Source organism: Panthera uncia, assembly GCF_023721935.1.
Source record: "Panthera uncia isolate 11264 chromosome C1 unlocalized genomic scaffold, Puncia_PCG_1.0 HiC_scaffold_4, whole genome shotgun sequence".
Taxonomy (NCBI): domain Eukaryota; kingdom Metazoa; phylum Chordata; class Mammalia; order Carnivora; family Felidae; genus Panthera; species Panthera uncia.
Window position 1 is genome coordinate 72,087,571 of NW_026057585.1, and position 27,999 is coordinate 72,115,569.

At 42.9% G+C, this 27,999-nt stretch overlaps 1 protein-coding gene across 1 annotated transcript; it reads left to right on the plus strand.

Annotated features, from left to right (window-relative positions):
• Nucleotides 1-44: 44 nt before the first annotated feature.
• ZMYND12 (zinc finger MYND-type containing 12) lies at nt 45-27,983 on the plus strand. The gene is made up of 8 exons (XM_049617379.1): nt 45-269; nt 10,668-10,809; nt 12,181-12,352; nt 20,708-20,877; nt 23,425-23,547; nt 23,780-23,891; nt 25,846-25,991; nt 27,625-27,983. The coding sequence occupies exons 1-8, from the start codon at nt 160-162 to the stop codon at nt 27,748-27,750; spliced, it is 1,101 nt and encodes a 366-aa protein (XP_049473336.1). The 5' UTR covers nt 45-159; the 3' UTR covers nt 27,751-27,983.
• Nucleotides 27,984-27,999: the final 16 nt, after the last annotated feature.

The window sequence follows — 27,999 nt, forward strand, 5'->3', positions numbered from 1 at the left end:
CCCACAAATACACTCTAGATGTCAGTGGAACTGCGCTTCTCCCCCCTGAGCTTGAATTCCTGGGAACGAGGCTGCCCGGTAGTGGTCACGTGACGCCGGCGTCCGGCGTGTCCTCTCCAGGCAACCGTCCTGGGGACCGAAGACGCCGCTGGCTGCAACATGAACATCATCTGCCCGCTGGCGGTGCCCAAGGGGCGCCGGCTCTGCTGCGAAGTGTGCGAAGCCCCGGCCGAGCGCGTGTGCACGGCCTGCACGGTCACTTATTACTGGTAGGCCCTGAAATGTGGCACGTGGGCCCCTCAACTCCCTCCCTCTCTCCCCATTACAGGTCTGGGTGCCCTGCGTAAGCCATAGCACCAGCTCTGCCAGGGAACACTCAACGCGGTTTCAAGACAGGTCCCCAAGACTTCTGTGTGTGCCTCTTCTCCCACTCATTCATTCGTCTCCAGATGTTTTCTTGACCGCCTACTGTGCGCAATGCACTGTTCTAGAAGCTGAAGTTACTAGTGGAAACTTGGTGGACTGTGTCCCTCAAAGATCTAACATACTAATGCGGAAGATAGATAAACAAAAAGAAAACCAGATAATTTCAGAGAGTCATAAATGCCATAAAGACAAAGGAAATGTGATGGGAAGTAGGGCAGACAGCTTCTTGGAGGGTAGATACTGATGTGAAAATAAAGTAGGAGCAGTCCACCGTGGAAATGCTGGGCTCTGAGGGTGTAAAGGCTGTGGTGTGTTAGAGGAATAGAAACCAGGCCAGTTTGGTGCATAGCCAAGACGGTGAGAGTGTGGGGAGGGTAGTAGAAAATGAGATGAGATTTCATTCGTTCAACATAACATCCCCTGATCTTTGCTTCCAGTTAGACCTATGTTGGACCTGAGATAAAACTGCTAGGTGGCAGATGGCCAGAAACCTAGTCCAGCGAACTAACTTGTTTTAAAAAGTCATTATAATAGACTCAGCATGACAAGTACTGTCACTCAAGGTGCGCTGTTTCCTGGGACCTCTAAGGATGGAAGCCTAGTGGCTGGGGGCAGTATCTGGAAAGGTTTCTCTGAGTAAATAATGTTTGCGATGACTCTTGAAAGGTCAGTAGGAAATTGCCAGGTGAATGAACAATGAAGACAGAAGGGCAGGGTACTCCTGGCATCCAGGTCTACTTGGGTAAGAGCTAAAAGAACAGAGTTTACTCAGAGCTGGGTAGAGAAGATAGTGGAGGAAGCAGTTGCTGATTTTCACATTGCAGACTGGACCCCTTAGCAGATTAGCTGGTTGGATAAATCACAACCAGCATTTTAAGGAAAATGCACTTTTTTAAGGAAGAAAGTAGAATAACATAGAAAGTATCAGAGTAACCCTACTTGAATTGTTTCTTGAAAATTTTTAGCATTTTATGTGGATATGTGTGTTTGTAATGGTAAAATGTATTTCTTACTAAAAAGAACATTTAAAAACGATTGTGGTAGGTAGTAGTAGGAGTTTAAACCAAGAAGATACAGGTTAGGGCCAGATGGTGACATGAGATCGAGAAGTTTGGAATTTATCCTCTGGGATGTCCTGGATCGTTTTGATGGGCTCTCCCTTGTGTTAAGGAAGGATGACAGTAGCAGTGTGGAAGATAAATTGGAAGGTAGACCCTGGAGGCCGCATCACTGATTTAAGAAGTTGTTGCAGTTGGGGCGCCTGGGTGGCTCAGTCAGTTAAGCATCTAACTTCAGCTCAGGTCATGATCTTGCAGTCAGTGAGTTTGAGCCCCTCATCGGGCTCTTTGCTGACAGCTCAGAGCCTGGAGCCTGCTTCGGATTCTGTTTCTCTCTCTCTCTGCCCCTTCCCTGCTCACACTCTGTCTCTCTCTGTCTCTCAAAAATGAATAAATGTTAAAAAAAAAAAAAAAAAGAAGTTGTTGCAGTGATCCTAGCAGAAAGTGAATCTACCTCTCTCAGACTGAATTAGGTGTTCCTCCTCAGTGCTCTCACAGCACTCTATATGTTCCCTAGCCTAAAATTTAGGACACAGATTGACATCAGTTGTTTAGTAGTCCATATTCCTCACTAGGTCTGTATATCCCATGAGGGAAGGGACGGCATCTGTGTTTTTCTTGCAGTGTCTTCACTGCCTTTAGAATACAATTCAGGATTTGTAGCAAAAACTACAAAGCCCTGGTCATTTCTCTACCTTCATTTCCCACTACACTTACCCTCTCTTCTCCTTGATGTAGTTACCGAGGTTTTCTTCAGGTCTAGTTTGCCAAGTCCTTTCCTCCCTCAGTTTCTTTGCCTGGACTGTTTTCTCTACTAGGAACGTCCTCTTCAGCCACAAGCTCCCTCTCATCCTTCAGTTCTCAGGAATGTTATTTCTTCAAAGAGGTCTTTCTGGAAGTACTCCTCTCTGAGTTTTCTCGCTCACCTTTTTCTTTGTTTTTCCTGTACTTTTGTCTTTCGTGTTTACTTGTTTAGTATCTGTGTCTCTTCCTAAACCTACTGGCTGCACATACCGCACACTCAGTGATCATTTGTTGAATAAGCGAGCTTCTGAGTGGATAGTAAACCTATTAACACAGAAGGAGGTGGTGGGGGGTGACAGATTGGGTAGGGGATACGCAGTTTGAGGGCCTTCAGGTCCCTTGGGAGAGATGGCTAGTAAACCACTTCAAGTACAGGCCTGGCACTCAGGGGAGAGAGGAGAGCCTCTACCTGATATGAGCATCTACCTCTTTCCCTCTTGCCTTCATCCCTGCAGCCAGAAGTAATTCCTTCTTCCTCTCAACTCACTTTGTTGTCACTCTCTACTCTCAGATGACTCTTACTTCCCTTCTTCATTTTAGTTGTTGACACGTGTGCTATCTCAATTTTATTATGTTCCATTAATGCAGGATATTATGTTGAATATGTGTAGAAGGACTATCCTGCAAATGCTGTCTTTTGATCTGTGTCAAATCCATCTGTATATACCTTACAGTCTCTTGCAGAGTGTCGTGAAACAGTAGGAACTAAATATGTGATGAATGCATGAATAAGTTATTATTTCCTATGCCCTTATCCACCATTAGTTCCTTTCTCCTCTTTCACTGCCTTTAATTCTCTTTAAGGTGTTCTCCTCTCCCCTCCACCTTCTTTTCTTCAGATTTCTCTATGCTTGTGTCCTGGGGATTTTAAGATTTTTCCATAAAATAAAGCTGAGTTAATTGTTCTGCATCTCAGAAATGGGGGCTTTAATACTCCTCCCTCACCAGGTTTTGTGGTCGAGTGCAAAGCATGTAGCGTCATGCCTGAAACCAAACTGACACTCAGTAAATATTCTTTTCTTTCATTCCAAATTTAAGGAGGCAGAAGGACAGTAAACTTGAATTTGTGAAAGCTTTTTTTTCTCTTTTTTTGCAAAAGAGTTTTTTTCTTTTAAGATGTTTTCAAATGTTTATTTATTTTTGAGAGAGTGAGAGACAGAGGGTGAGCAGGGGAGGGGCAGAGACAGCCGGAGACAAAGAACTGGAAGCAGGCTCCAGGCTCTGAGCTGTCAGCGCAAAGCCCGATGCAGGGCTTGAACTCATGAACTGTGAGATCATGACCTGAGCCGAAGTTGGATGCTCAACTGACTGAGCCACCCAGGCACCCCAGAAGATTTTTTTCCCTAATTATTAATGTAACTCATGCTTACTATAGAGAATTTGAAAATATAAAAAATAAAGAAGAAAAATAATCTATAATCTCACAATTTAGAGATTACTAGTCTGATATTTTGGTCAATTTCTTTATACTCCTTTCCTATAAATACATCTGTTTTATACACTCTGTTAATCTTGCACATATTGTTCTATATTGGATTATGAGAATATAGCCAGGGAACAGAACATTTGTAAGAAAAGGCAATTTTATTAAAGTACACATTGAAACATTACAGAAAGTTACAAGAGGCTTTAGTACTGTAAGTTAACAAATCATTGCATATAGATAAGAGTGATTTGCAGTAAGTTTTATTTAACATGTGGGGCACAAATTAAAATGTTTTCACTGATCAGGAAAAGAAAACGAATAGTGAAGTGGTATTCAATAGTAGGAGACAGTATGATCTGTGGTAAACTGCAGAATGAGTGTCCTGCCTAATGTCTTCCAAATTTAGTCTAAAAAACATGGTAATGGTTGGGGGGCTGGGATGGCTTCATTGGTTAAGTGTTCAACTCTTAGATTCAGTTCAGGTCATGATCTCATGGTTTGGTGAATTCAAGCCCCACATTGGGCTCTGTGCTGACAGCGTGGAGCCTGCTTGGGATTCTCTCTCTCCCTCTCTCTCTCTGCCCCTCCCCTACTCATGCTGTCTCTGTTTCTCTTAAATAAATAAACTTAAAAAAAATTAAACTTATTAAAACCCAAAACAAAACATGATATTGGCCAAAAAATGTCTAGCTCACAGGCTACTTGATTGTGAGCCCTGATTGAAAACATATTTTCAACTCCTTTATGCATGACTCTGTGCTGGGTATTAGGGATTAGACAGATGAATAAGAAAAAGAACTCATGAATATATAAATAATGCTCATTTTATTTGGAAAGGCTAGATATGTCAAATGCTCTCAGTGGAACAAAAATTCAGGCAGTTAAGTAAGTTAATATTTCCATTGCTCACACGATTATTCAAAAAGTCCCTATTTAATAAATATCCTATGGAACTCAACTGTTTCTATATCCTGGCTATTAAGTGCTTTAATTGATTTGTTTACAGTAATTCTCTATAAAAATTTTTAAGTGCTCTATGTCATTTCTATGATAGCAGTTACAGTTTAAAGAGAAAATACTTTATTGCATTTCTGTTGTCCCAGAAGGAAAGAAGGAGAGAGAGGTTGAACAAAGCTATATGTTGTCTATGACTGTTTTTGTGCTACCACAAGAGTTGAATTTTTACAACAGAGACCATGTAGCTCTCAAAGCCTAAAATATTTGGCCCTTTACAGACAAACTTTGCTGACCCTGTGCTAGATTATTGTTACCAGTTTTGGAATATGTATAAATGGAATCAGTTAACTTAGACATTTGAGTAAAAATATATAATCGGCAGTAGAAATGCAAAAATTCATGATTTATGTATCCAACAACAGAGTCTCAAAATGCATGAAGTAGAGAAGGGAGAAATAATTAATAGTTGGACACTTCAGTATTCCACCGTGAATACTGAACAGGAGATAAGCAAGGAGATACAAGGCTTGAACAACACTATAAGCCAACTAGACCTAACAGACATCTATATACATTCTTCTCAAGTGCATATGGAATATTCTCCAGGATAGACCATGTATTAGATCATAAAGCAAGTCTCAATAAATTTATAAGGGTTGAAATTATACAAAGTATGTTCTGTAACCACAGCGGAATGATATTAGTAATAACAGAAGGAAATTTGGAGAATTTATGAATGTATGGAAATAACACAGTCTTAACCTGTGAGTCAAAGAAGAAATCACAAGGGAAATTAGAAAATTCTTTGAGATGAAATGAGAACAAAAATACCAATACTAAAACTTACGGGATGCAGTAAAAGCAGTACTCAGAGGGAAATTTCTAGCTATAAACACATACATTATAAAAGAAGTAAGATCTCAAGTCAGTGACCTGCCCTTCCACTTTAAGAAACTAGAGAAAGAAAAAGCAAACTCAACCCAAAACTAATGGAAGGAGGAAAATATTAAAGATTAGAGTAGAGAGAAGTGAAATAGAGAATAGAGAAGCAAAAGAAAGAATCAACAAAACTAAAAATTGATATTTTAAAGAGATTAACAAAATTGACAAACCTTTATTTAGATTGACCAAGAAGAGAACACCCAAATTACTAAAGTCAGAAATCAAAGTGGGGACATTGCTAGCAACTTTGCAGAAATCAAGGAGGTTATAAGAGAATACAATGTAGAAATGTATGCCAACAAATTAGAAAACCTAGATGAAATATATTCCTAATAAGACACAAACTGGCAAACTGACTCGAGAAAAAGAATATCTGGGTTGATCTATTAACTAAAAAGATTTAGCTAGCAACCCAAAAACTTCCCACAAAGAAAAGCCCAGGACCAGATGACTTCACTAGTGAATTCTATCAAATACTTAAAAGAAAAATTAATGCTAGTTAGTTCTTCAAGATTCTTCAAAAACTTCGAATTCTTCAAAAACTCTTCCAAAAAGTAAAAGAGGAAGAAAAAGTCCCCAACTCATTTTATGAGGCCCACGTTACCCTAATATCAAAACCAGACAAAAATATCACAAGAAAAAACTACAGATCAACATCCCTCATGAATATGGGTGCAAAAAATCCTCAACAGAATACTAGCAAACCAAATCCAGCAGGATATAAAAAAGGATTATACATCATGACCAAGTGGCATTTCTTCCAAGAATTCAAGGTTGGCTCAACATGCTAATATCAATCAGCTTAAGACATCATTTTAACAGATTAGAAGACAAAAACCACACAATCTGAACAGATACAGAAAAAGCATTTGATAAAATCCAACACCCATTATAATAAAGACACAACAAATTAGGAATAGAAAGAAACTTTCATAACTTGGTAAAGGGTATCTGTGAATAAACTTATAGAGAAACAGAGCTAACATCATATTGAGTGATCAAAGACTGAAAGCTTCTCCCCCTCCCCCCAAAAATCAGGAATGAGACAAGAATGTTACCTTTATTACTTCTATGCAACATTGTTCTAGAACTAGTTGGGGCAGCTAGGCAAGACGATGAAATAAGAGGGATCCAACTTGGAAAAGAAGGAGTAAAAAGACCTTCTTTTTGGTGATGACATGATTTTATATAGAGAAATCCCTAAAGAACCTACAAAAAAAACCCTATTAGGACTAATACATGAATTCAGCAAGGTTACAGGATACAAGATCAATGTGCAAAAATCAGTTGTATTTCTGTATGCTAGCAATGAACAATCTGAAAATCAAGAAAGCCATTCCATTCACAATAGCGTCAAAAAAATTTTTTTAATCCAAGAATGGCAAGACTGTATATACACAAACATTTCTGAAAGAAATGAAAGACCTACATAAATGGAGAGACATTCCATATTCATAGTTTATGAATATGTTTATGAAGTATTAAGAAGACTTATTATTAAGATAGTGACACTTAAAAATGATCTACAGATTTAGTGCAATCCGTGTCAAAATTCCAACTGTCACTTTTGCATAAATGGCCACACTGATCCTAAAATTTATATGAAAATGCAAAGTACCCAGAATAGCCAAAAAGTCTTTTAAAAAGAACAAAGTTAGAGGACTCATACTTTTCAGTTTCATATTTTACTATGAAGCTACAGTAGTGAAGACTGTGTGGTACTGATGTAAGGATAGACATATAGATCAATGGACTAGAATTGAGAGTCCTGAAATAAGCACATACATTTATGGCCCATTAATTTTCAACACGGGTGCCAAGACCATTCAACTGGGGAAAGAATGGTTCCTTCCAGATGGTGCATAGCCACATGCAAAAGAATGAATTTGGACTCCTACCTTATACCATATACGAAAAGAGCTAAATGTAAGAGCTAAAACCAAAATTTTCAGAGGGAAACTTAGTTGTAAATCTGTGTAATTTAGGATTAGGCAACCATTTAGATAGGACACCAAAAACACAAAGATCCAAAGAAAAAATGGATTAGCTGGACTTCATCAAAACTTAAAACTTCTGTGCATCAGGGGCACCTGGGTGGCTCAATCAGTTAAGTGCCTGACTCTTAATTTCTGGTTAGGTCATGATCTCACGGTTCATTAGTTCAAGCCCCTTGTGGAGCTCTGCACTGGCAGTGTGGAGCCTGCTTGGGAGCCTCTCTGTCCCTCTCTGTCCCTCCCCTGCTCTCTCTCTTTCTCAAAATAAATTAAAAAATAAAAATTTAAAACTTCTGTGCATCAGATAAGCAAAACAAGTCATTCAGAGAAAGATAATACCATATGATTTCACTCATATGTGGAATTCAACAAACAAAACAAATGAGCGTAGAGGAAGGGAAGGACAAAATAAGAAAAAAAGCAGAGAAGGAGGCAAACCACAAGAGACTTTTAATGATAGAGAACAAATGGAGGGTTGCTGGAGGGGAGGTGGATAGAGGGATGGGTTAAATGGGTGATGGGTATTAAAGAGGGTACTTGTGATCAGCACTGGATGTTGTATGTAAGTAATGAATCACTGAATTCTACTTCTGAAACCAATTTTACCCTATATATTAACTAACTTGAATTTAAATAAAAGGCAGATTTTTTTTTTTTACAAATAAAGTAAGTACCAAAAAACAAAACAAAACAAAACAACAACAACCCAATAAACTGTGCATCAGAGAACATCATCAAGAAGGTGAAAAGACAACCCACAGAATGGGAGAAAATATTTACAAATCCGACATCTGATAAGGATCTTCTGTCTGAAATATGTAAAGGACTCTTAAAACTCAACAGCAAAAAGCTAAAAGACTCAGTTAAAAAATGGTCAGAAGATTTGAATACACAATTCTCCAAAGAAGATCTACAAATGGCCAACAAGCACATGAAATGATGCTGAACATTTTTGTTAAGGAAATGCAAAATAAAATCACAATGAGATACTACTTCACACACACTAAAATAGCTTTAATTTAAAAAAAGAGAATAGCAAGTGTTGGCAAAGATACAGAAAACCGAACCCTTCATATATTGCTGGTGGGCTATAAAAGTGTTCAGCCTCTGTGGAAAACGTTTTGGCAGTCCTCAAAAAGTTAAACATAGAGTTACTATATGACCCAGCAATTCCATTCTTAGGTATGTGCTCAGGGAATTGAAAATATACATTCAGTCTAGAATGATGGAGATGTGAGTTGTGTCCATTTTTCTCTGCAAGTAATAATATGTTCACATGTAGTCTGCTGCAGTTTTGTGCATATGTTGTGCAAATTCTTACATGAGAATTGCTTGGACAAGGGTCATGCATATGCATAAATTTGCTAGACATAACTATAAAACCATCCAAATTTTTGCATGAAAGTTCTCCTCTTCCCACACTATTAAAATATTAAAATTTCAAACTTTAAAATAAAAGAAAACATATGTTCACAAAAAAATTGGATACAAGTATTCATAGCAGCATTATTCATCATAGCCAAAAAGTAGAAGTAACTCAAATGTCCACCAACTGATGAGTGGATAAACATTAAAAGTGATACAGCCACGCAGTGGAATATCATTCAGTCGTACAAAGGAATAAAATATTGATAAATGCTATGAAATGGATGAACTTTGCAAACATCATGCTAAGTGTAAGAAACCAGACCCAAAAGGTCCCATGTTATCTGTTAACATTTATATGTAATGTCCCAAAGAGGCAAACACAGAGAGAAAGTAGATTAGTGGTTTCTGGGCATCAGTGGGTGGAGAGAAAAATGAGGGGACCGGCTAGAGCAAATGGATTTTTTTTTTTTTTTATTGATGAAATTGTCCTGGCATTAGATAGGGTGGTGGTTTTACAATCTTGTGATTATACTAAAAACCACTGAATTTAAAGTATACTTAAAAATGTGAAAAAGGGGGCTCCTAGTTGGCTCAGTCGGTTAAGCTTCGGCTCAGGTCATGGTCTCACAGTTCGGTTCGTGAGTTCAAGCCCCACATCGGGCTCTGTGCTGACAGCTCAGATCCTGGAGTCTGCCTCGGATTCTGTGTCTCCCTCTCTCTCTGTCCCACCCCTGCTCACACTCACACTCTTGTCTCTGTCGCCATCTCCCTCAAAAAATAAGTAAACATTTAAAAAAATGTGAAAGAAATGTAAAACAAAAATAATTGGAGAAAGGGTCAGAATCAGGTAATAGGTTTGGGAATCATTCACAGAGGTAATTACTTAAGGAATGGGAATGGATTCTCTGTAGGGCTGCTGTCCTGTCCAATTAAGTGTTTAAAAATACTAAATCTGTATGTAAATTTCAGAAAAGCTTTATACCAACTGTCACAGCGCTTCCCTCTGGAGAACTAAGAAAACACCTGACTCTGGAGTATAGGCTCGGAGTAACTACTTAAGCTTTCCACACCTATGCTTCCTTATCTTTGAAATAATAGCTTTGGTTTTGCTCTCAAAAAATGAAATAGTTACTAGCAAAAACAACCTGCTGCGCCACTGGGATTTGGGGCCGTTCCCAGGGTGTTCGTGTCAGTGTGCCCCCTGGAACAACAGACACTGCAAGCGGAGCTCTCCAGAGCTAAGTGACACAGTGGCACTCATGGTAGGAAAGTGTCTCCTAGAGCCTCAACCAGTGTAAATTCCTCTCCCTTCCCCGAGGAAAAGACCCTCTCACCCATCAACTTTGGTGTTCAGATATTCTGAAAATGGTCTTAGCACAATGGAGAGATAAAGTCGTCTTTGTTGTTCCTAACCAAGCAGAAAAGCGGAACAGCCACGGCGTCACCACGTGACTTCGGAACGTGACCCTGTGCCCAAAGAAACAGCAGCCTCCCTCCCCAACTAGTTCTTACACCATCAAATAGCCTCATGACAAAAAAGGGATTTGTGTCAGAAATGGCATCGGGTTCCCTGCCTGACGGTATGTGTTGGGCTGGCTTCTCTAGTTTTTAGGGCTGGGCCAGTAGTAGGGCCAAGAGAATCGTGGGTCAGGCCCAAGGTAAAGATCATGAAATCCGTGCTTTTATTGTCAGTGGTGTGGTTCATCAAAGAGCTGACTGGGACAGCATCCATGAGAAGATCTGTCAGCTTCTGATCCCACTGCGCACCACCATGCCCTTCTACAATTCAGAGGAAGAGCGGCAGCATGGCCAGCAGCAGCTTCGGCAGCGGCAGGTGGGTCTTGCGGGACTGTGACAGGGGTGGCTCACGGGTGCCGCGAAACTTCCCAGGAGAAAGGGCGAACCTCCTTGAGGACAGAGACTTTGTTTTGTGGCTCTATGCCCTCAGTACCATTCAGTCAGTTGTTCCCCACATATTTACTGAATACCTACTGTATTAGGTGCCAAAGGCTGCCATAGCAAAATGCCGTAGACTGGGTGGCTTAAACAACAGAAATTCTGGAGCCTAGAAGTCCCAAGATCAAGGATGGGTATCAACAGGCTTGGTTTTCTCTGTTCACAGGCATCCCTGGTGTTTCCAAATGTCTTCTTAAAAGGACACCAGTCAAATTGGATTAGGGGCCACCCTAATGGCCTCATTTTAACCATCACCTCTGTAAGGCCCCGTCTTTTTTTTTTTTTTTTTTTTTTCTTTTTTATACTTATTTATTTTTGAGAAATTTTTTTAATTTTTGGGACAGAGAGAGACAGAGCATGAACGGGGGAGGGGCAGAGAGAGAGGGAGACACAGAATCGGAAACAGGCTCCAGGCTCCGAGCCATCAGCCCAGAGCCTGACGCGGGGCTCGAACTCACGGACCGCGAGATCGTGACCTGGCTGAAGTCGGACGCTTAACCGACTGCGCCACCCAGGCGCCCCTGTAAGGCCCCGTCTTTAAACACAGTGACATTCTTGGGTACTAGGGGTTAGAGCTTGAGTTTGGGGGAGGGGAGAACAGAATTCAGCCTTAACACCCATATATGCCAAGTATGTTGATAACAGCATAGGTGCATAGGAGGAGGTAAAAAAAATGATGTATGAATACACTAGGGAATACATAAAGGAGATTTTATGGCTGATAAGCATCTCAATTATTCTAAAAAAAATTAGGGCTTTATAAGCCATAAATCTCAAAACACCAGATTCATCCATTTTAGTATTGTGGCACTTTGAGAATGGCCTTGGGACAATGCAGAGTTTAAGTTATTTCTGATATTCGCTATATCTGTTATCCTAACTCCAGAACGAAAGAGAAGATATTTCTCTCAAAATTAACTCAAGCAGAAAGCCAGATTTTTTTTAGAATGTCCTAAGACATGACAGTTCTGCTAAACCACAATTTTATTACAAATATAAGAATAATATTTATTGCATAGTTTTCTATTAAGCACTCATTTATGCTGATCAATGAACTACGGTGAAAGGACACTTGTTCCTGGCCCTTGAGGAACTCACAATCCGGGTTTTTTCTATCACCTATTTTGGATTTCATGGCCACCCTAATACAAGCAGGTTAGCTAGGTGCCCTCGACCAGTTCATTAGGTATTGGCCTTGCTCCAGGTGTACCTATGCCCGCCATTGATGGTCTAGTTTTTTCTTCCGCAGAAGCACTTGATTGAATTCTGCTACACTGTAGCCCAGAAATACCTCTTTGAAGGAAAACACGAAGCCGCTGTCCCGGCAGCTTTGCATTCGCTTCGCTTCCGCATGAACCTACACGGCCTGAGTTCCGTAGAGCTTGTGCCTGCTTACCTGCTGCTGGCCGAGGCGAGCCTGGGTAAGGGAAATGACTTGAGATCCCCGGGGGCCCCTTAAAGAGCACTATACTGGGTCGTTTCAGTGGCCAAAGAGTGCAACCTTGGAAGTGGCACCAAGACACTTTTCGTAAAAGAGCAGTGTTGCTGTAAAGTTTGGCATAAGGTGGGGAAGCAGATGTCATCAACTTTGGGCTACTACTGATGGAAATCCACTAAATAGCTGGTCTAAGCAGAAAGAGGACATTTACGAGGACCCTGGGGTGTCCCAGGGGAATTGAGTCTTCACGAGGCACTAGAATCAGAGTGTTGTAACCAACTGAGGCTGGTGCTCTGCTTCTCTCTTGGGCCTTGTCTCTTGTCTCTGCTTCTGTCTTCGCATCCGCTTTATTTTCCATCTCTGCAGATTTTTCTGCCCGATGCCTACCACAGAAGACACTACTCCAAAATATCAGATGTAGCTGAATTTACAGGGAATCTACATGTCCTCCAGGTTCAAGGAGGTTAACAGAAACTAATTAGCATCTGATTTCCAGTGTTCAATTCCTAGAAGAGACGGTTGTGTTGACTCAGCTTGAGTGTGGTGTTTACCTTTACCTACCTTTGTGTCAGGGTAACATGGTAATAGGAGTATAGGAACCTGCTCCCGTGGATGGGAGAGGGGGTTCTGAGAGTGGGAAGCACAGCTTTGGCGGAGCTCCATCCCACACAGTGCTTGCTACAAGAAGACAATTAGCATTTTGGAGGGGAATTAACCTTTTTGAGCATCTGCAATGTTTTAATTACTGTCCCACCATTTTATACATCTTAATAGCCACTATTTTTTTTTTTTTAAACAAACTTTTAGAGGCACTGGGTGGCTCAGTTGGTTAAGTGTCCAACTTCGGCTCTGATCATGATCTCACAGCTGGTGAGTTTGAGCCCCACCTTGGGCTCTGTGCTGACAGTTCAGAGCCTGGAGCCTGTTTCAGATTCTGTGTCTTCTTCTCTCTCTGCCCCTCCCACCCTGCCTCCCTCTTTCTCTCTTTCTCAAAAATTAATAAACATTAAAAAAAATTTTAAAAACAAACTTTAAAAAAGAAAGGCTATTGGAAATACAGTACCTTGAACTTTTTCCCCCTGAGCTACGTTGAGAGTAAGTTGCTTGCCTGATGCATTTCCTGCAAAGACGTTCTCCTTCATAACACAGTACCACCACCATCTACAATCATCTACTAAGCAGATCCCATTCAAGTTTCTCCAACTGTCCCAATAACAGCTTTATAGCAGAAGGATGCAGTTCAAAATCATCCTTTTCATTTTGTTGCCATGTATTTTTAGTCTCCTTCATTCTGGAATAGTTTCTCAATCTTTCTTTGGCTTTTATGACTCTGACACTTTTAAGATTAAAGGCCAAGTATTCTATAAAATGTCTCTTGATTTGGGTCTCTCTGATGTTTCTTCACGACTGGACTCAGGTGATGTATCTTTGGCAGGAATATCACAGAAGTGGGGCTGTATTCTTTCTCACCTCATCCTGCAAGTTGGCATATGTTTTCAATTTGTTCCATTACTGATGATACCCATTTAAGTTACTTTACTGGTGGCGTCTGACAAGCTTGTTTGTATACTCTTCCCTCTCTTTGCAATTAGTAAGTATTTTATGGGGAGGTATTCTGAAACTATAGAAATATCCCATTCCATCAAACTTTTAATATATTCATTTATTTATTTATATCAGAATGAATTCTTGGTTCCCTGTTCTATTCAATGGGTTAATAATCTAATACTATCATTAATTTGGTGCTTAGATTATTCTAAGTGGCTGGCCATTCATTTTTTTTTAAATATATGAAATTTATTGTTAAATTGGTTTCCATACAACACCCAGTGCTCATCCCAAAAGATGCCCTCTTCAATACCCGTTACCCACCCCCCCACCCCCCATCAGCTCTCAGTTTGTTCTCAGTTTTTTTTTTTAATTTTTTTTAACATTTATTTATGTTTGAGACAGAGAGAGAGAGAGAGAGAGCATGAACAGGGGAGGGTCAGAGAAAGAGGGAGACACAGAATCCGAAACAGGCTCCAGGCTCTGAGCTGTCAGCACAGAGCCCGACGCGGGGCTTGAACCCACGGACCACGAGATCATGACCTGAGTCGAAGTCGGACGCTTAACTGACTGAGCCACCCAGGCGCCCCTGTTCTCAGTTTTTAAGAGTCTCTTATACTTTGTGGCTGCCCATTCAAACTGGCTTCTGTGTCTCCTTGACAATCCCCAATGTTCTTTATCACTTTCCTGCTTTCTCAACATACCTCCAAGGAGCCTTGATTTTTTTTTTTTTTTTTTTTTTTTTTTTTTTTTTTTTTTTAGTGGAAAATGGGATTCAGAAGCCAAGAGTTGTGCACTAGACATATGCATTGCTGTTGGGGTAGGGCTACTCCAGGCCTTCTCAATGGACAGAGTTAGGGAATATGTATGAATATAATAATGTATGCACATTTTACATCTAAATTCATTCTCTCTCTCTCTAGAAAGATAGTTAGATGAATAGATAGATAGATAGATAGATAGAGACAGAGATATGAGTATGGGTCCATGCCAGTACCTGGTACCTCTACCAACACCTGTTGGACTGAATTTAGAGGTACTGGCATGAACCCATGCCCAATCTAATTTCCTCCCATTCCATATCTGTAGTTCTCTTCTCTGACAGTGAGAATGCTGGCTTCCTTTTTCATTAATACATTTCATCAGTTCCCCTGTATTAACTAATCTCCCATCTCCATCCCTACTCTTTCCCTTTGCAGATGTCCTTCTCTCCTCCCATGGGCTCTGACTCCTCAATCAGGGCTTCTGCTTCTGCATCGATCCCCTCCTCACCAGTTTGGACTCTTACTCCCCTCTACCAGGCCATGTAACTGCGAGAATGCCCCTCCTCACTTGCTCAGGTCTGGCTCCCCATTCCAGCTGTCCCTCCACCAAAACTACTGGAAAGAGCACTGGACAAAGAGATACAGCTCAGGCTCTGTGTATTTCTGACACTGACTAGCTGTGGGATTTGAGAAAAGTCTCCCTAGCCTAAGTTTCATCATCTCTCTTCTGGACTATTGCTCACTAGCTGGGATCTGGCCTCCCTCCAGTCTGGCCTCCACACAAAATGTGATCAGACCATTCCACTAGGTAAAGACCAGATTCTCCAAGCAGCCCATGAGCTGCGGCGTGATTGAGCCTTTATGAATTCTGTCACCTCATCTCACATCTTCTCTCTCCCTTTTAGTTACACTGGCCTCCTTGTTTGGGAAGGCTCCTCTTTAGCCACTCTCCCCATCTCTTCTCCCCTCCCCTCCACCTAACTAACTCCTACTCATCCTTTAGGTCTAAACTCAAGAGTCACCACCCCCTTGGGGCACATGGGTGGCTCAGTCAGTTAATTATCCAACTCTTGATTTCAGCTCAGGTCATGATCACAGGGTAGTGGAATAGAATCCTGCATCGGAGTCTGCACTGAGCATGGAAACTGCTTGGGGTTCTCTGTCCAGCTCTGCTCCTCTCTTCTGCTTGGTCTCTCTCTTTCTCTCTCAAAATAAAAAAATTTGGGGACGCCTGGGTGGCTCAGTCGGTTGAGCGTCCGACTTTGGCTCAGGTCATGATCTCACAGCTCGTGAGTTCGAGCCCCGCGCCGGGCTCTGTGCTGACAGCTCGGAGCCTGGAGCCTGCTTCAGATTCTGTGTCTCCCTCTCTCTCTACCCCTAACCCACTTGCATTCTGTCTCTGTCTCTCTCAAAAATAAATAAACACTAAAAACAAATTTTTTTAATAAAAATAAAAAAATATAAAAAAAGAATTTAAAGAGTTAATTCTTTAAGCCCCCAGACTGGACCAAGTTTCTTTTTATATGTCCCCTTAAAAACCTCTTCCTCTTCTGGGTGTACATATCCATTGATGAGATTACTTAATTACAGTTTCTCTTTCTCTCTGGACTATAAGCTGAGGGAGAACCGGAACTGTCCCTATTCTCACTCATCAGAGTGTCTTCGCGCACAGAACAGCACTTAACACAGAGGAGGTGCTCAAACCCCACCTGCCTCCCCACAAACGTGGCGCCGAGTGGGCCCTGAGAAAGCATTTGGCAAATCTAAGTGCCCTTCACAGGATTGTTTTGAGGATTAAATGAATTTGTGTGTAATGAACGTGAGAGTGCTTTGCAAGCTGGAAGGTTCTGTCTAAATAGAAGTTCTCATTAATACCTCCCCCAGTCATTGACTGAAAACTTTTTCAACCTTTTTGTCAGTTTAAACAAATCACATTCTTTTTTTTTTTTTTTTTTTTTAAATAGCAGGGGAGGGGCAGAGAGAGAGGGAAACACAGAATCCAAAGCAGGCTCCAGGCTCCGAGCTTTCAGCACAGAGCCTGACATGGGGCTCGAACTCACGAACTCATGAACCGTGAGATCATGACCTGAGCCAAAGTCGGACGCTTAACCAACTGAGCCACCCAGTCGCCCCTAAATAAATCACATTCCTTGAGCACATGTCTCTTTCTCATCTTAGCGGTTCCTTCAGACTGGAGTGGGAAAATAAGAGGTATTTTAGCCTTTTCTTTTCCTTTCCGTCGAATTTTGGAGTTTTAATAAGCTAGAGATGATATTTTCAGTTACACTTCGAAGAGCCACCTCACTCACCCTCCCCCACTGTTGTCAGCACATTGGAAGCAGGAGAACCTGGGTTCAAATTCCAACTCTTGCTTTAGTCCCTTATACAACAGCTGGCTTCTCTTCAATCATCAGGTGTCTGTGTAAATATCACCTTCTCAGAGAGGTGTTCCCTAAACATCCAATCAAGGTAGGTTTCTTCCCTCTTTTTTTTTGGATCACCGTGTTCTGTTCATTTCCCCCACAGCACTTCATTTTTGTTTCTTTACTGTGTGTCTACTTCCCTTGGTTATAAGCTCCTTGAGGTCAGAGATCATGTGTGTTTTATTCACTCACTAGCATGAGCTGAGCAGCTAGCAGAGCGGTGCAGAGTCTAAATTAGGTGAACGTACGGTTGAATGAATGGATGAAGTTTCCTCCTCTGATACGTATTTCACAGGGTTGTTGGCAGACTTAGATCACAGATGCAAATGGCCTTGTGTGGTGTACACACAGCAGATAGCAGGCCCTCACTAAATACAAATTCCCTTTCCTTCCCCTGGATGCCTCCCAGCCTCCCAGATGATTATCTGTGACTGCTTTATTCTGTGCTCCTTTGCTTTCGTCACCAAGCCTTACAAAATCTTCCTCCATAATGTCTCTCAGTTCGGCCGCCAGCCCGGCGTAAGCCTATTGTCTCACCCTGCAGACGAGTGTCATTACTCCTTAACTGGCTATCCCTTCTTTTTCTATTCCATACGTTGTAGGACATGACCTTTTAGGATAGTCTCACTTCCTTTGGCAACTTTGTGCATCTAGTATCTCCATTCCATCCCTACGCCTGTCCAGGCGAACACTGTGCCCAGGAGATCATGCCTGAACTTACCGACCCAGCAGCCGCAGTCTCAGTTCTGACCTGCTTGGAGCAGTGCACTCCTCCTGCCTCACTATCCCTGCTCTCTGAATTTGGGGCCTCAAGTATTTTTCTCCCAAGGATGCCTTTTCCTTTGGGATGCTTGTTATTTGCTGGTACAGCTTAGCCTTGGGCCCTTCCTTCCTTGGCATGGCCTTCTTGAATGAAAACTGGACAATGAGAATGAGAAACGTCCAATATACGTCAATGCCCTCTACCAATTTCCCCCGTCTAAATAACCTTTGCTAAGAGCCATTTGCTTCTTTAAATTTGAGAGGACCGCAGTCTCAAGCTCTTATTTTACAGAGCAAATCCGCATGGAAGATGTGACTTGCCATGTCCGCATGAGCCAGGATCATGGCCTCAGCCTCTTGCTTCTCATTGAGGATTTTCCTGTTTTAGTTTGAACTTCAGTCAAGATAAGTTCCTTGTTTCCTCCCTTAGCTTGCTGCTTCTTCAGCTCGCCTCCTTTAATTCGGTGACCTGTGATTACAACTAGAATAAATAATGCTTACATTATTTATTCCTAATTATTATTTAATCTCTAATTATTATTAAATTATTAAATAATTATTATTTAATAATTCCTAATTATTATTTAATCCCTATGAACTGGGCCTGGGAGAAAGCACAAGCAGAACTGAAGACTGTCTTGTGAGGGGTGTGTGGCCTCATCTCCTGACCATTTCTGCTGCAGCACCCATTACATGAAATACTTTGCACCCAGAGCATGCTTCCTGCTCTGCAGGCTGTCACAGTAGTTTTCTGTTTAGTTTTCTGACAGCTTCCCTAGAAGGCAAGCAGGTAGGCAGGAAACTGTTATGTATCTTTACAACCAAACGAAAAGGTTTTTTTATTTAAAAAAAATTTTTTAATGTTTATTTTTGAGACAGAGAGATACAGAGTATGAGCGGGGGAGGGGCAGAGAGAGAAGGAGACACAGAATCTGAAGCAGGATCCAGGCTCTGAGCTGTCAGCACAGAGCCAGATGTGGGGCCAAGCCCCACGAGCTATGAGATCATGACCTGAGCTCAAGTCAGACACTCAACTGACTGAGCCACCGAGGCGCCCCACAACCAAAGAAAAAGTTTTAAGCATCAACAATATCTGAACATTAGAAATAAAGGTGCCTTTTACCTAGTAACCATGTGTTGTCCATTCTGGCTCCTAAATGCCTCTTGTGTATCTGTTCCATGTTTACTCACTGCCTTAGTTCAGGCTCTGGCCTGAACTATTTCCAAAGTCTTCCAGAGTCTTCCAGTTTTCTTCCTTCCCTCTGGTCCCTCCTCCATATTGGCTCCTGGGTATCCTTCTGTATCTAAATCCAATTCTCTCTCCCTTTCTGAAAATCCTCTACCTTTTATCCACGTGCTTCCAGCTCCTTGGCGCAACTTACTAAGCCCTCTATGACCTGTCCTATGACTGCCTCTTTAGCCTCATTTTCTGCCACTCGATCACTCACACATTTGTGTTCCAGCGTCACAGACCCATATATGGTTCTCCAAACACAGCCCACTATTTCGTATCTCATGGCTCTGCATGTGTTACTGTCCACCCCGGATGCCTACCCTCCCTTATCTCTCAGGAAAACTTCTTTTCATCCTCCAAACTCAGCTCAGATTTTCCTGTCTTAGTTCAGCTGCTGTAACAAATACCACAGACTGGGTGGCTTAAACAGTTATTTCTCACCGTTCTGGAGGCTGAAAGTCCAAGATCAAGTTGTCAGCAGATATGGTGTCTGGTGAGGGCGCACTTTTGGACTTGTAGACAGCCACCTTCTCACTGCATCCTCCCAGGGCAGAGAGAGGGATCATCTCTCTTGTACCTTTTCTTTTACAGGCACCGATCCCATTCTTGAGGGCTCCACTCTCATGACCCAATTACCTCCCAAAGGCCCACCTCCAAATACCATCACTTTGGGGATTAGGGCTTCAACTATGGATTTTGGGGTACTACAGCATTCAATCCAGAGCACTGACCATGCTTCTCCCCATTCCAATGCCCCCTCTCCACCCCATCCATAGAATTAAACGCCTCCTCATCTCTGCCACTTCCAAACCTTATGATGTTACTATTGTTGCACTTACACTATTTTACAAATGTATTTGTTTTCATGCCACACACACATGCATTTCCTGAACCCAGCTGTAAATTTTTGAAGGGCAGTGGCTTTGATTCATCTTTGAATCCTCATCAATCAACACAAGGCCTGGTACATAAAAGATATTAAGTATACATAGACATAACTTTTTAATTGAGGTGCAGTTCACATGCATAAAATCCACTCCTTTAAAGTACAATTCAGCGGTTTGAGTGTATTCACAAGATTGTGCAACCATCACCACGTCTAGTTACAGAACATTTTAGTCACCCCCAAATGGAACCCCATACCAATACGGAATATTGGTAGTCACCCTCCGTTCTCCATCCCACAGTCCCTGGCCACCATTTTCTGTCTCTATGGATTTGTCTGTTCTGGACATTTCATATCAGTGGAATCCCGCATTATGTGGCCTTTTATATCTGTCTGCCTTGACTTAGTGCAATGTTTTCAAGGTTTATCCATGCTCTAGCCTGGATCAGTACTTCATTCCTTTCTGTGACTGAGTAATATTCCACCCATGGGTATGGATAGACCACGTTTTGTATATCTACTCATCAGCTGATGAGCATTTAAGTTGTTTCTACTTTTTGGCTATTATGGCTAGGCTGCTATGAATGTTCATGTACAAGTTTTGTGTGTCAATAAATGTTTGAGTCAATGAATAAATGAGTGAATAGGTGCTGAATCGTATTTCATCATGTGTTCTCTGGCCAGGATATAAATTCTAACCTTCTTTACTTCTTTTGGGCAGGTCTGGGCCAGACTGTCCAAGCTGAGGAATACCTATCCCAAGCCCAGTGGACAGTCCTCAAATCAACGGAATGCTCTTATGCCATCCAGTCTTTACTGCATCGGAACCTGGGACTTCTCCACATAGCTAAGGAAAACTACGAGGAAGCCCGTTATCATCTGGCCAATGATGTAAACAAGCTAAATTATGACACCTGAATGTTTCTGAGAGCAGCTATGCTGAGCTTTGTTTGTTCTTTTTTTTTTTTTTCAACGTTTTTTATTTATTTTTGGGACAGAGAGAGACAGAGCATGAACGGGGGAGGGGCAGAGAGAGAGGGAGACACAGAATCGGAAACAGGCTCCAGGCTCCGAGCCATCAGCCCAGAGCCCGACGCGGGGCTCGAACTCACAGACCGGGAGATCGTGACCCGGCTGAAGTCGGACGCTCAACCGACTGCGCCACCCAGGCGCCCCTGTTTGTTCTTTTTTAACTGAGCCCTTCTCTAAAACTTTCCGTTTACAACTGACCGGTCAGGTATCAGCGAGAATGTGGTTCTAACAACCTGAGTTCAAGCCTCTCCACCTCCTGACTGTGCATCCTTAGGCCAGGTCACGCCACTTCTGCAAGCCCAACTGCTCTGAGGATAATAAAGGGAGGCAGAACAGCACACTGGTTAAGAGAAGGGCTTTACTTTTACTCTTGGCCATAATCTTGGACCAATTATTTCAACTCTTTCATCAAGTATAAGACAGAAATCATCAAATAGCCTGTGCCTCATTGGGTCATTGAAGAGATTAATAATAGGACAATATCTATGCAGCATTTTGGCTGTTATTTTTACATATGACATCAATGTTTCTACTTCAGAGCTGTTGGCATATGAAAGTTCTTTATAAACTATATAAACTATGAAACTATGTACAAATGTTAGATAAGATGATGATGAGGGTGAGGACTGAGCTATTCTTTCAGAATTTATGCTGTTTCTGTTAGGATTTCAGCAGTGGACAATATTACCAGACAGAAAAGTTCCTGAGCCTGAATCTGGATGAGGTTAGGGTCAGGATGCAATCTCCACGCAAGTTGGTTGTCTCTTCAGCCTCTCCACCGGGCAGCCCTCCCTCTGATTGCCTGCCACTGCACAATGTCGATAAATCCACTGGAAACTTGTGCTGGCTAGTCTCCATATCCCCTCACCCCAAATCCATTCTCTGCTCTACTGTGCCCTGGGAGGCCGACCTCTGTGGACTACATGACCGGACTCTATTGCTTTCTGGCTTCTGTTGGATTTGCAGAGTGAGAGGCGTGACAGGGGAGTGGATGTTGGGAGGAGATAGAGGTTGGGTATCTACTCTCTCTGCTGCCTTCCTGCTTCACCCCAGTTCTGGCACGAGCAGTGCTCCTCCATGGCCACAGCTCCTGGCAGGTGGCCTTCTCCTATTGCTCTAGCTCTTGTGGGGCCCCGGTGACCCTGCTTTCTCCCTCGCTTTTTCAGGAGTCTGGACAGTAATAGTTTCTTGCCGTTCATGGTCCCTGGGGCTTTACTAGCTCTTGTTGGTTTCTTGACCTCTGTATGTCTCTTTAAGAATCCTTTCATTAAACTGTCTTCAGGAAATACTTTGAGGATGCCATCTATTTCCACCTAGGAGACTGACTAAGACACTTTTTCCTCTGCCTTTTCTCTCTATACTCTCACTCTACAACAAATTAAACAGAGGAACAGATTCTGTCTTGAGCTGGGCCATACAGTTAAGGTACAGATCAAACTCAGATTCTTCTGCCTACGTTTCAAGAAAAAAATCAACCATAGCTTCATTGATAACGTATCATAGACTTCACCCACTTTCAGTATACAACTCAATGATTTTTAGTAAACTCACAGAGTTGTACAGCCATCAGTCCAGTCCAGTCTTAGAACATTCCCATCACCCCAGAGATCCCTCATATCCATTTGCAGTTTATTTCTCACTCTGACCCCCAGCCCCAGGCAACCACTTTCTGTCTCCCTAGATTTGCCTTTTCTGGACATTTACTGTAAGCAGAATGATATGTTGTCTTTTCATCTGACTTCTGTCACTTAGCAGAATTATTTAGAGGTTCATCCATGTTGTTGTATCAATACCTCATTCCTTTTATTGCTGAGTAGTGTTCATCTTCTGGATATACACAATTTTTGTCCAGCCATTTATCACTTGATGAACATTGGGGTTGTCTCCACTGTTATGAGTATCGCTGCTGTGAATGTTTGTGTACAAGTCTTAGTGTGGACACAAGTTTTCATTTCCCTTGGGTGTGCGTCTACGAACGAAATTGCTGGGTCATGTAGTAACTCACTGTTGAATGTTTTGAGAGCTGCCGAACCGTCTTTCACAGAGGCTGCATCATGTTCTATTCCCACCAGCCGTGGACGAGGGTTCCGTTTTCTCCATGTCCTTGCCAACGCTGATTTTCCGCCTTTTTGATGAGAGCCATTCCAATGTGGCTATCTCACGGCACGTGTGAAGTGGTATCTCACGGCAATTTTATTTTGCATTTCTGTAATGACTAATAATGTTGAGCATCACTTCATGTGTTATTAGCCTCTGGCATATCTTTTTGGAGACGTGTCTATGCAGATCCTTTGCCCGCTTTTTAATTTTATTTGTATCGTTACAAATTCTAGGTGTACAAGTTTTTAAAATCAGATACATGATTTACAAAGGGAACTGAAGCACCCCTTCTTCCTCCTGCTGTAGATTTATTTTGCCAGTTGTGCATTTGGAACAGAGGATATCAGGACGTCAGGCGGCTACTTCCACCTGGCTAATATCTTCTACGGCCTTAAAAAGTTGGACGTGGCAGACACATTGTACACGAAGGTGAGCTGGGGAATATGGGGGTTGAGCCTTGATGCTTTGGCCTTCTAAGTTACAACCGGTGTCAGACCATTCATGAGAAATTTGAGGCACAGAAAGATGAGATGATTGGCCCAAGATCACATGGCCTGATACACGATATATCCCACTTTTCTTTCTTCCTGTTTCTCCACCGGCAAAATACACTAGGCTCAGGTCTGGCCTGCTTCTCTGATTGTGTCTGCTTTCCCAACAGGTCTCTGAGATCTGGAGTAAATACTTGAACAATCGCTACCAAGTGCTCTCAGAGGCTCGCATCCAACAGATAGACTTGCTGGGCAAACGATTTGAGACTGACACTGGCTTGGGTAAGTGGCAGCTCTCCCTGGGGAACAGAGCAGTGGCTTCACCCCACCTAATCCACAGGCCTTCTCCCCAAGAGGGAGAGCCACTGTCCCTGTCACGGGCACACCAGTGCCATCTCCTGTTGTTTGCTGAAGCGGACACTGAGATAGGAAAACCAAAGGGATTTCACCAGTGTTGGGAAGAATTCAGAGCCCTGGTACTATACACAGCCTTTCCGGGGGCTCATAAGGTACGGATGTGAAGAGAAAAAGACTTACAAGAGCCCCCTGTGATTTCTGCAGAGCCTCCATTTCTCCAGGGCACATAAGGCAAGGTAAACTCTCTCATACTGCGCATTTGTTCTGGGGCCTTCACCTCTTCCTTTACTGGGCAGTGAGCGTCTCAGCGGCAGGGCCGGGTCTCATTATTTCTCTGTCCCCAGGCTCAACAGAGGGTGAGTACTGAATGGCACTGTACAGCATCGTTCCCTCTGAGGTAATAAAAAGGGACAGAGGATCCAGTTTCTGCTCAAAAGAGACATGCGGTGTAGTTGATGACACAGGACCTATATGAAATAAAAGGAAACGCCTACAAGTACAAATTATATTACAAGATGAGTCCTAGAATGAAGAGGTGAGGATAGTTGGATGGTGTTAAATAGGGAAGACTTCTTGGAGGAGAGGTTTTGAACTAAGATTTAAAAAATTAGGACAGGGGCCTCTGGGGGGCTCAGTTGGTTAAGTGACTCCGGCTTGGGTCATGATCTCATGGCTCTTGACTTCAAGCCCCGTGTCGGGCTCTGTGCTGACAGCTTGAAGCCTGGAGCCTGCTTTGGATCCTGTGTCTCCCTCTCTCTCTCTGCCCCTCCTCCACTTGCACTCTGTCTCTCTCTCTCTCAAAAATAAACATTAACAAAATTACAGGTCATGATCTCACGGTTCGTGGGTTCGAGCCCTGTGTTGGGCTCTGTGCTGACAGCTCAGAGCCTGGAGCCTGTTTCGGATTCTGTGTCTCCCTCTCTCTCTGCCCTTCCCCTATTCATGCTCTGTCTCTGTCTCAAGAAAAAATAAACATTAAAAAAAATTTTAAAAATTAGGGGCGCCTGGGTGGCTCAGTCAGTTAAACATCCGACTTTGGCTCAGGTTATGATCTTGAGGTTTGTGACTTCAAGCCTCATGTTGGGCTCTGTGCTGACAGCTCAGAGCCTGGAGCCTGCTTCAGATTCTGTGTCTCCATCTCTCTCTGCCCTTCCCCCGCTCATGCTCTCTCTGTCTCTCCTTCTCAAAAATAAATAAACATTAAAAACAATTTAAATTAATAACTTATTCAGTTTTCTCTCATTATAAAAGTGGTTTATGTGAAAGCAGAAAACTTAGAAATCCAAAGGCAGCCAACCTCAGGGTTATGGTGTATGCCCTTTCTGTCTTCTTCTCTTACGTACTTCTTAGTATGTAAAAAGTGTTTAGAAGTATGTGGCCCCAAATAACTCATAATAAGTGAATAAATAGTCGCTAGAGTAGGGCCTAACACCACTGGAAGGAAGTGTAAACAAACTTACATGGGGAAGCAGCAAGGCCAAGGCGCCAGCACCCTTGGATTTGGGAGAAGATTAAGCTGCTTGCTGGCTGCTGGAAGTCCCCGCTCCCTCTCTGGCTCTCAGGCGGAAGCTAAGTGGGACCAAGGAATCCCGCTGGGACAGCCTCTGCATTTGGAGCCTAAGAAATCGATAGTTTAGGACTCTGAAAGACAGAAATCGCAGTTACCTGGAGACCCATTGGGGTGAGCAGGTTTTACGGAGCTGCCTGAAACTGCCCGGCTTCTTGCTCGCGTGTGGCCGCAGTCCTCTGGGTGAAGAACCTGCTGTGCCTTGTGCCCAAGGCCAGCGCCCTGTCAGCTCTGTGCTCACCCGTGAGGGGAGACCCAGCGGCTCCCCGCAGCCTGTTTCTTCTTTCCAGCTTCCTCCCTTTCCCCTTGCAGATGAAGCCCAGGAAGCAGAAGCCATTCAGATCCTGACTTCAGTCTGGAACATTCGAGAATCGACATCCGACACAGCCCCCCAAAAAACTATCTTTGTTCTGAATACCCTGGTCATGCTTTACTACCTGATGATGAATTCTTCAAAGGCAAGTTTCCCCAGAAAAGCGCCATGTCTAATGGAGGTAGAAGTTCCTCTAGTTGAATTCAGCTGTGTTTTGCCCAGTTGCACTGGCTTCTGCCCTCTGAGTAAGGCCGCACTTCAGAAGAGTTCAGATGTTCATGATGTTTCTCATTTGTTGAGTCCAGCCTGCATAATGGAAACTGCATTGTCTTCTTCCAGAGGGATATGCCCGTTACTAGCCTAAGTACTTCTCACGAACTAATGCAGTTAATTGTCAGGCCAACTTTATGAAGTAGGTATTTTATTAGTCCCACTTTACAGGTAAGGAAACTGAGGCGCAGAGAGGGTCCATTATTTGCCCAACTTCTTTTGGAGGAGGGGAGGTCACAATAAACAAGGCAACATTTAATGGGGAATAAAATTTCAGATCGCAAATAGCGCTGCAAAGCAAATGAAAGCAGGCAAGGAGAGAGGGAGGGCTGGCTGGAGGAGGCCTTTGTGTGTGGGTGTCACGGAAAATTTAGGATTCCCTTCCCCCCTCTCCCTTCCTCCCTACCTTTCTTCAGCAAACTTTACTAAGTGCCTTCTGTATACCAGGACCTAGAGGTGCTCGCAGTCAGTGGGTTATAATCCAGTGTGATTGTGAAGACCGGGGCTCTGTGGGCAATGCGAGGGAGGGACACCAACCCTATCTGGGATGTAGTAAGAGTGCTTAGGGAACAGGGAAACATTTCCAAGCTTACACTGTAAAAATCTCTTTTCTACAGTCCCAGGTCCAATTTTCTACTGTGTACTCAAGGAAGTCCTTACCCTAAGGCATGTGAAGGGTATTAGATCTATAAGAGGTCCTTAGAGAATAGGGACACATATATCTACTCCAGATTGCCACCTCACTTCCTTTAGGTCTTTCCTCAACTGTCTTCAGCGAAGCTTTCTCTGCCCCCCCCCCCCCCACTGAAAGCTGCAAAATCCTGCTACTGCCACTGGTGCTTCCAACCCCCCTTTCCTACTTTATCCTTTTCCTTAACATGTATCACTATTGAGGATACTGTGGTGTTTTACTTGTTCGTCTTGTTTATTGCCTCTCTCCCTCACTGTGCTGTAAGCTCCAGGAGGGCAGGAATTTCCACCTGTGGTCATAGTACCTGGAACATAGTAGCCATTCAATAAATATTTATTGGAAGTGAGGGAGGAAGGGAGGAAGGGGGAGGAGGGGAGAAGAGCCAGCCCAGAGTCTGTCCCAGGATGTCCTGTGAGGCCTCTGTCCAAGTCAAAACTCTAGACCATGGCCCCTTAGGACGGGAAGCTGCTTGTGGAACCTGTCACCCCTGGCCTCCCGGTGCTAGTTCAGAGAGTCCTGATTCAGATCCTGTGGAGATCTCACTTTGTTAAGAAGGCGTACTTTGTACTTAGTTTGTCAAGCCAGGTGGGTTTCTCTGGTCCCCCATGCCCCACTCAGCACGTGTGTGGCTAGTTGTAAGGACCTAGTGGGTATTCGCAAGTCTCCAACAAGTGGAAACTCCAAAAGTGGAAACTTTTCACACCGGTGGCTGGCGTGAGAAGCTGATGGGTCCTTTCCCATGTTGAGCACAGATGGGGCTTCCCAGTGTAAAGCTTTCCTATGACGACTTCCTTTTGTAACTGTAATTCCATTCCAGGCACAAGAATATGCTGAGAGAGCCTTCGGTCTAGCCAAAGAACACCATCTCAGTGTCCATGAACAAAGTACCATTCAAGAGTTACTAAGTCTTATCTCAGCTGAAGAAACTCATCCTGTCACTTAGTGACCCGTAAACTCTGCATCAGGGGCTATTCAAGGGGCTATTGAACGTCTAATGCATTCCAGCTTGCACGACTGCTTTGAGGTACTATGATTTGCTGAAGTTCACACTCTTTCCCCCTGGCACTGCACACAGGTGCAAACATAGCCATGTTTTTATTCTTAACACAGCATATGCGAGGGACTATAGAGCTTTAGACATAAAAATCAGTAAAAGTGATCTTAATTATGACCTTTGCACTTGGCTTGCCGT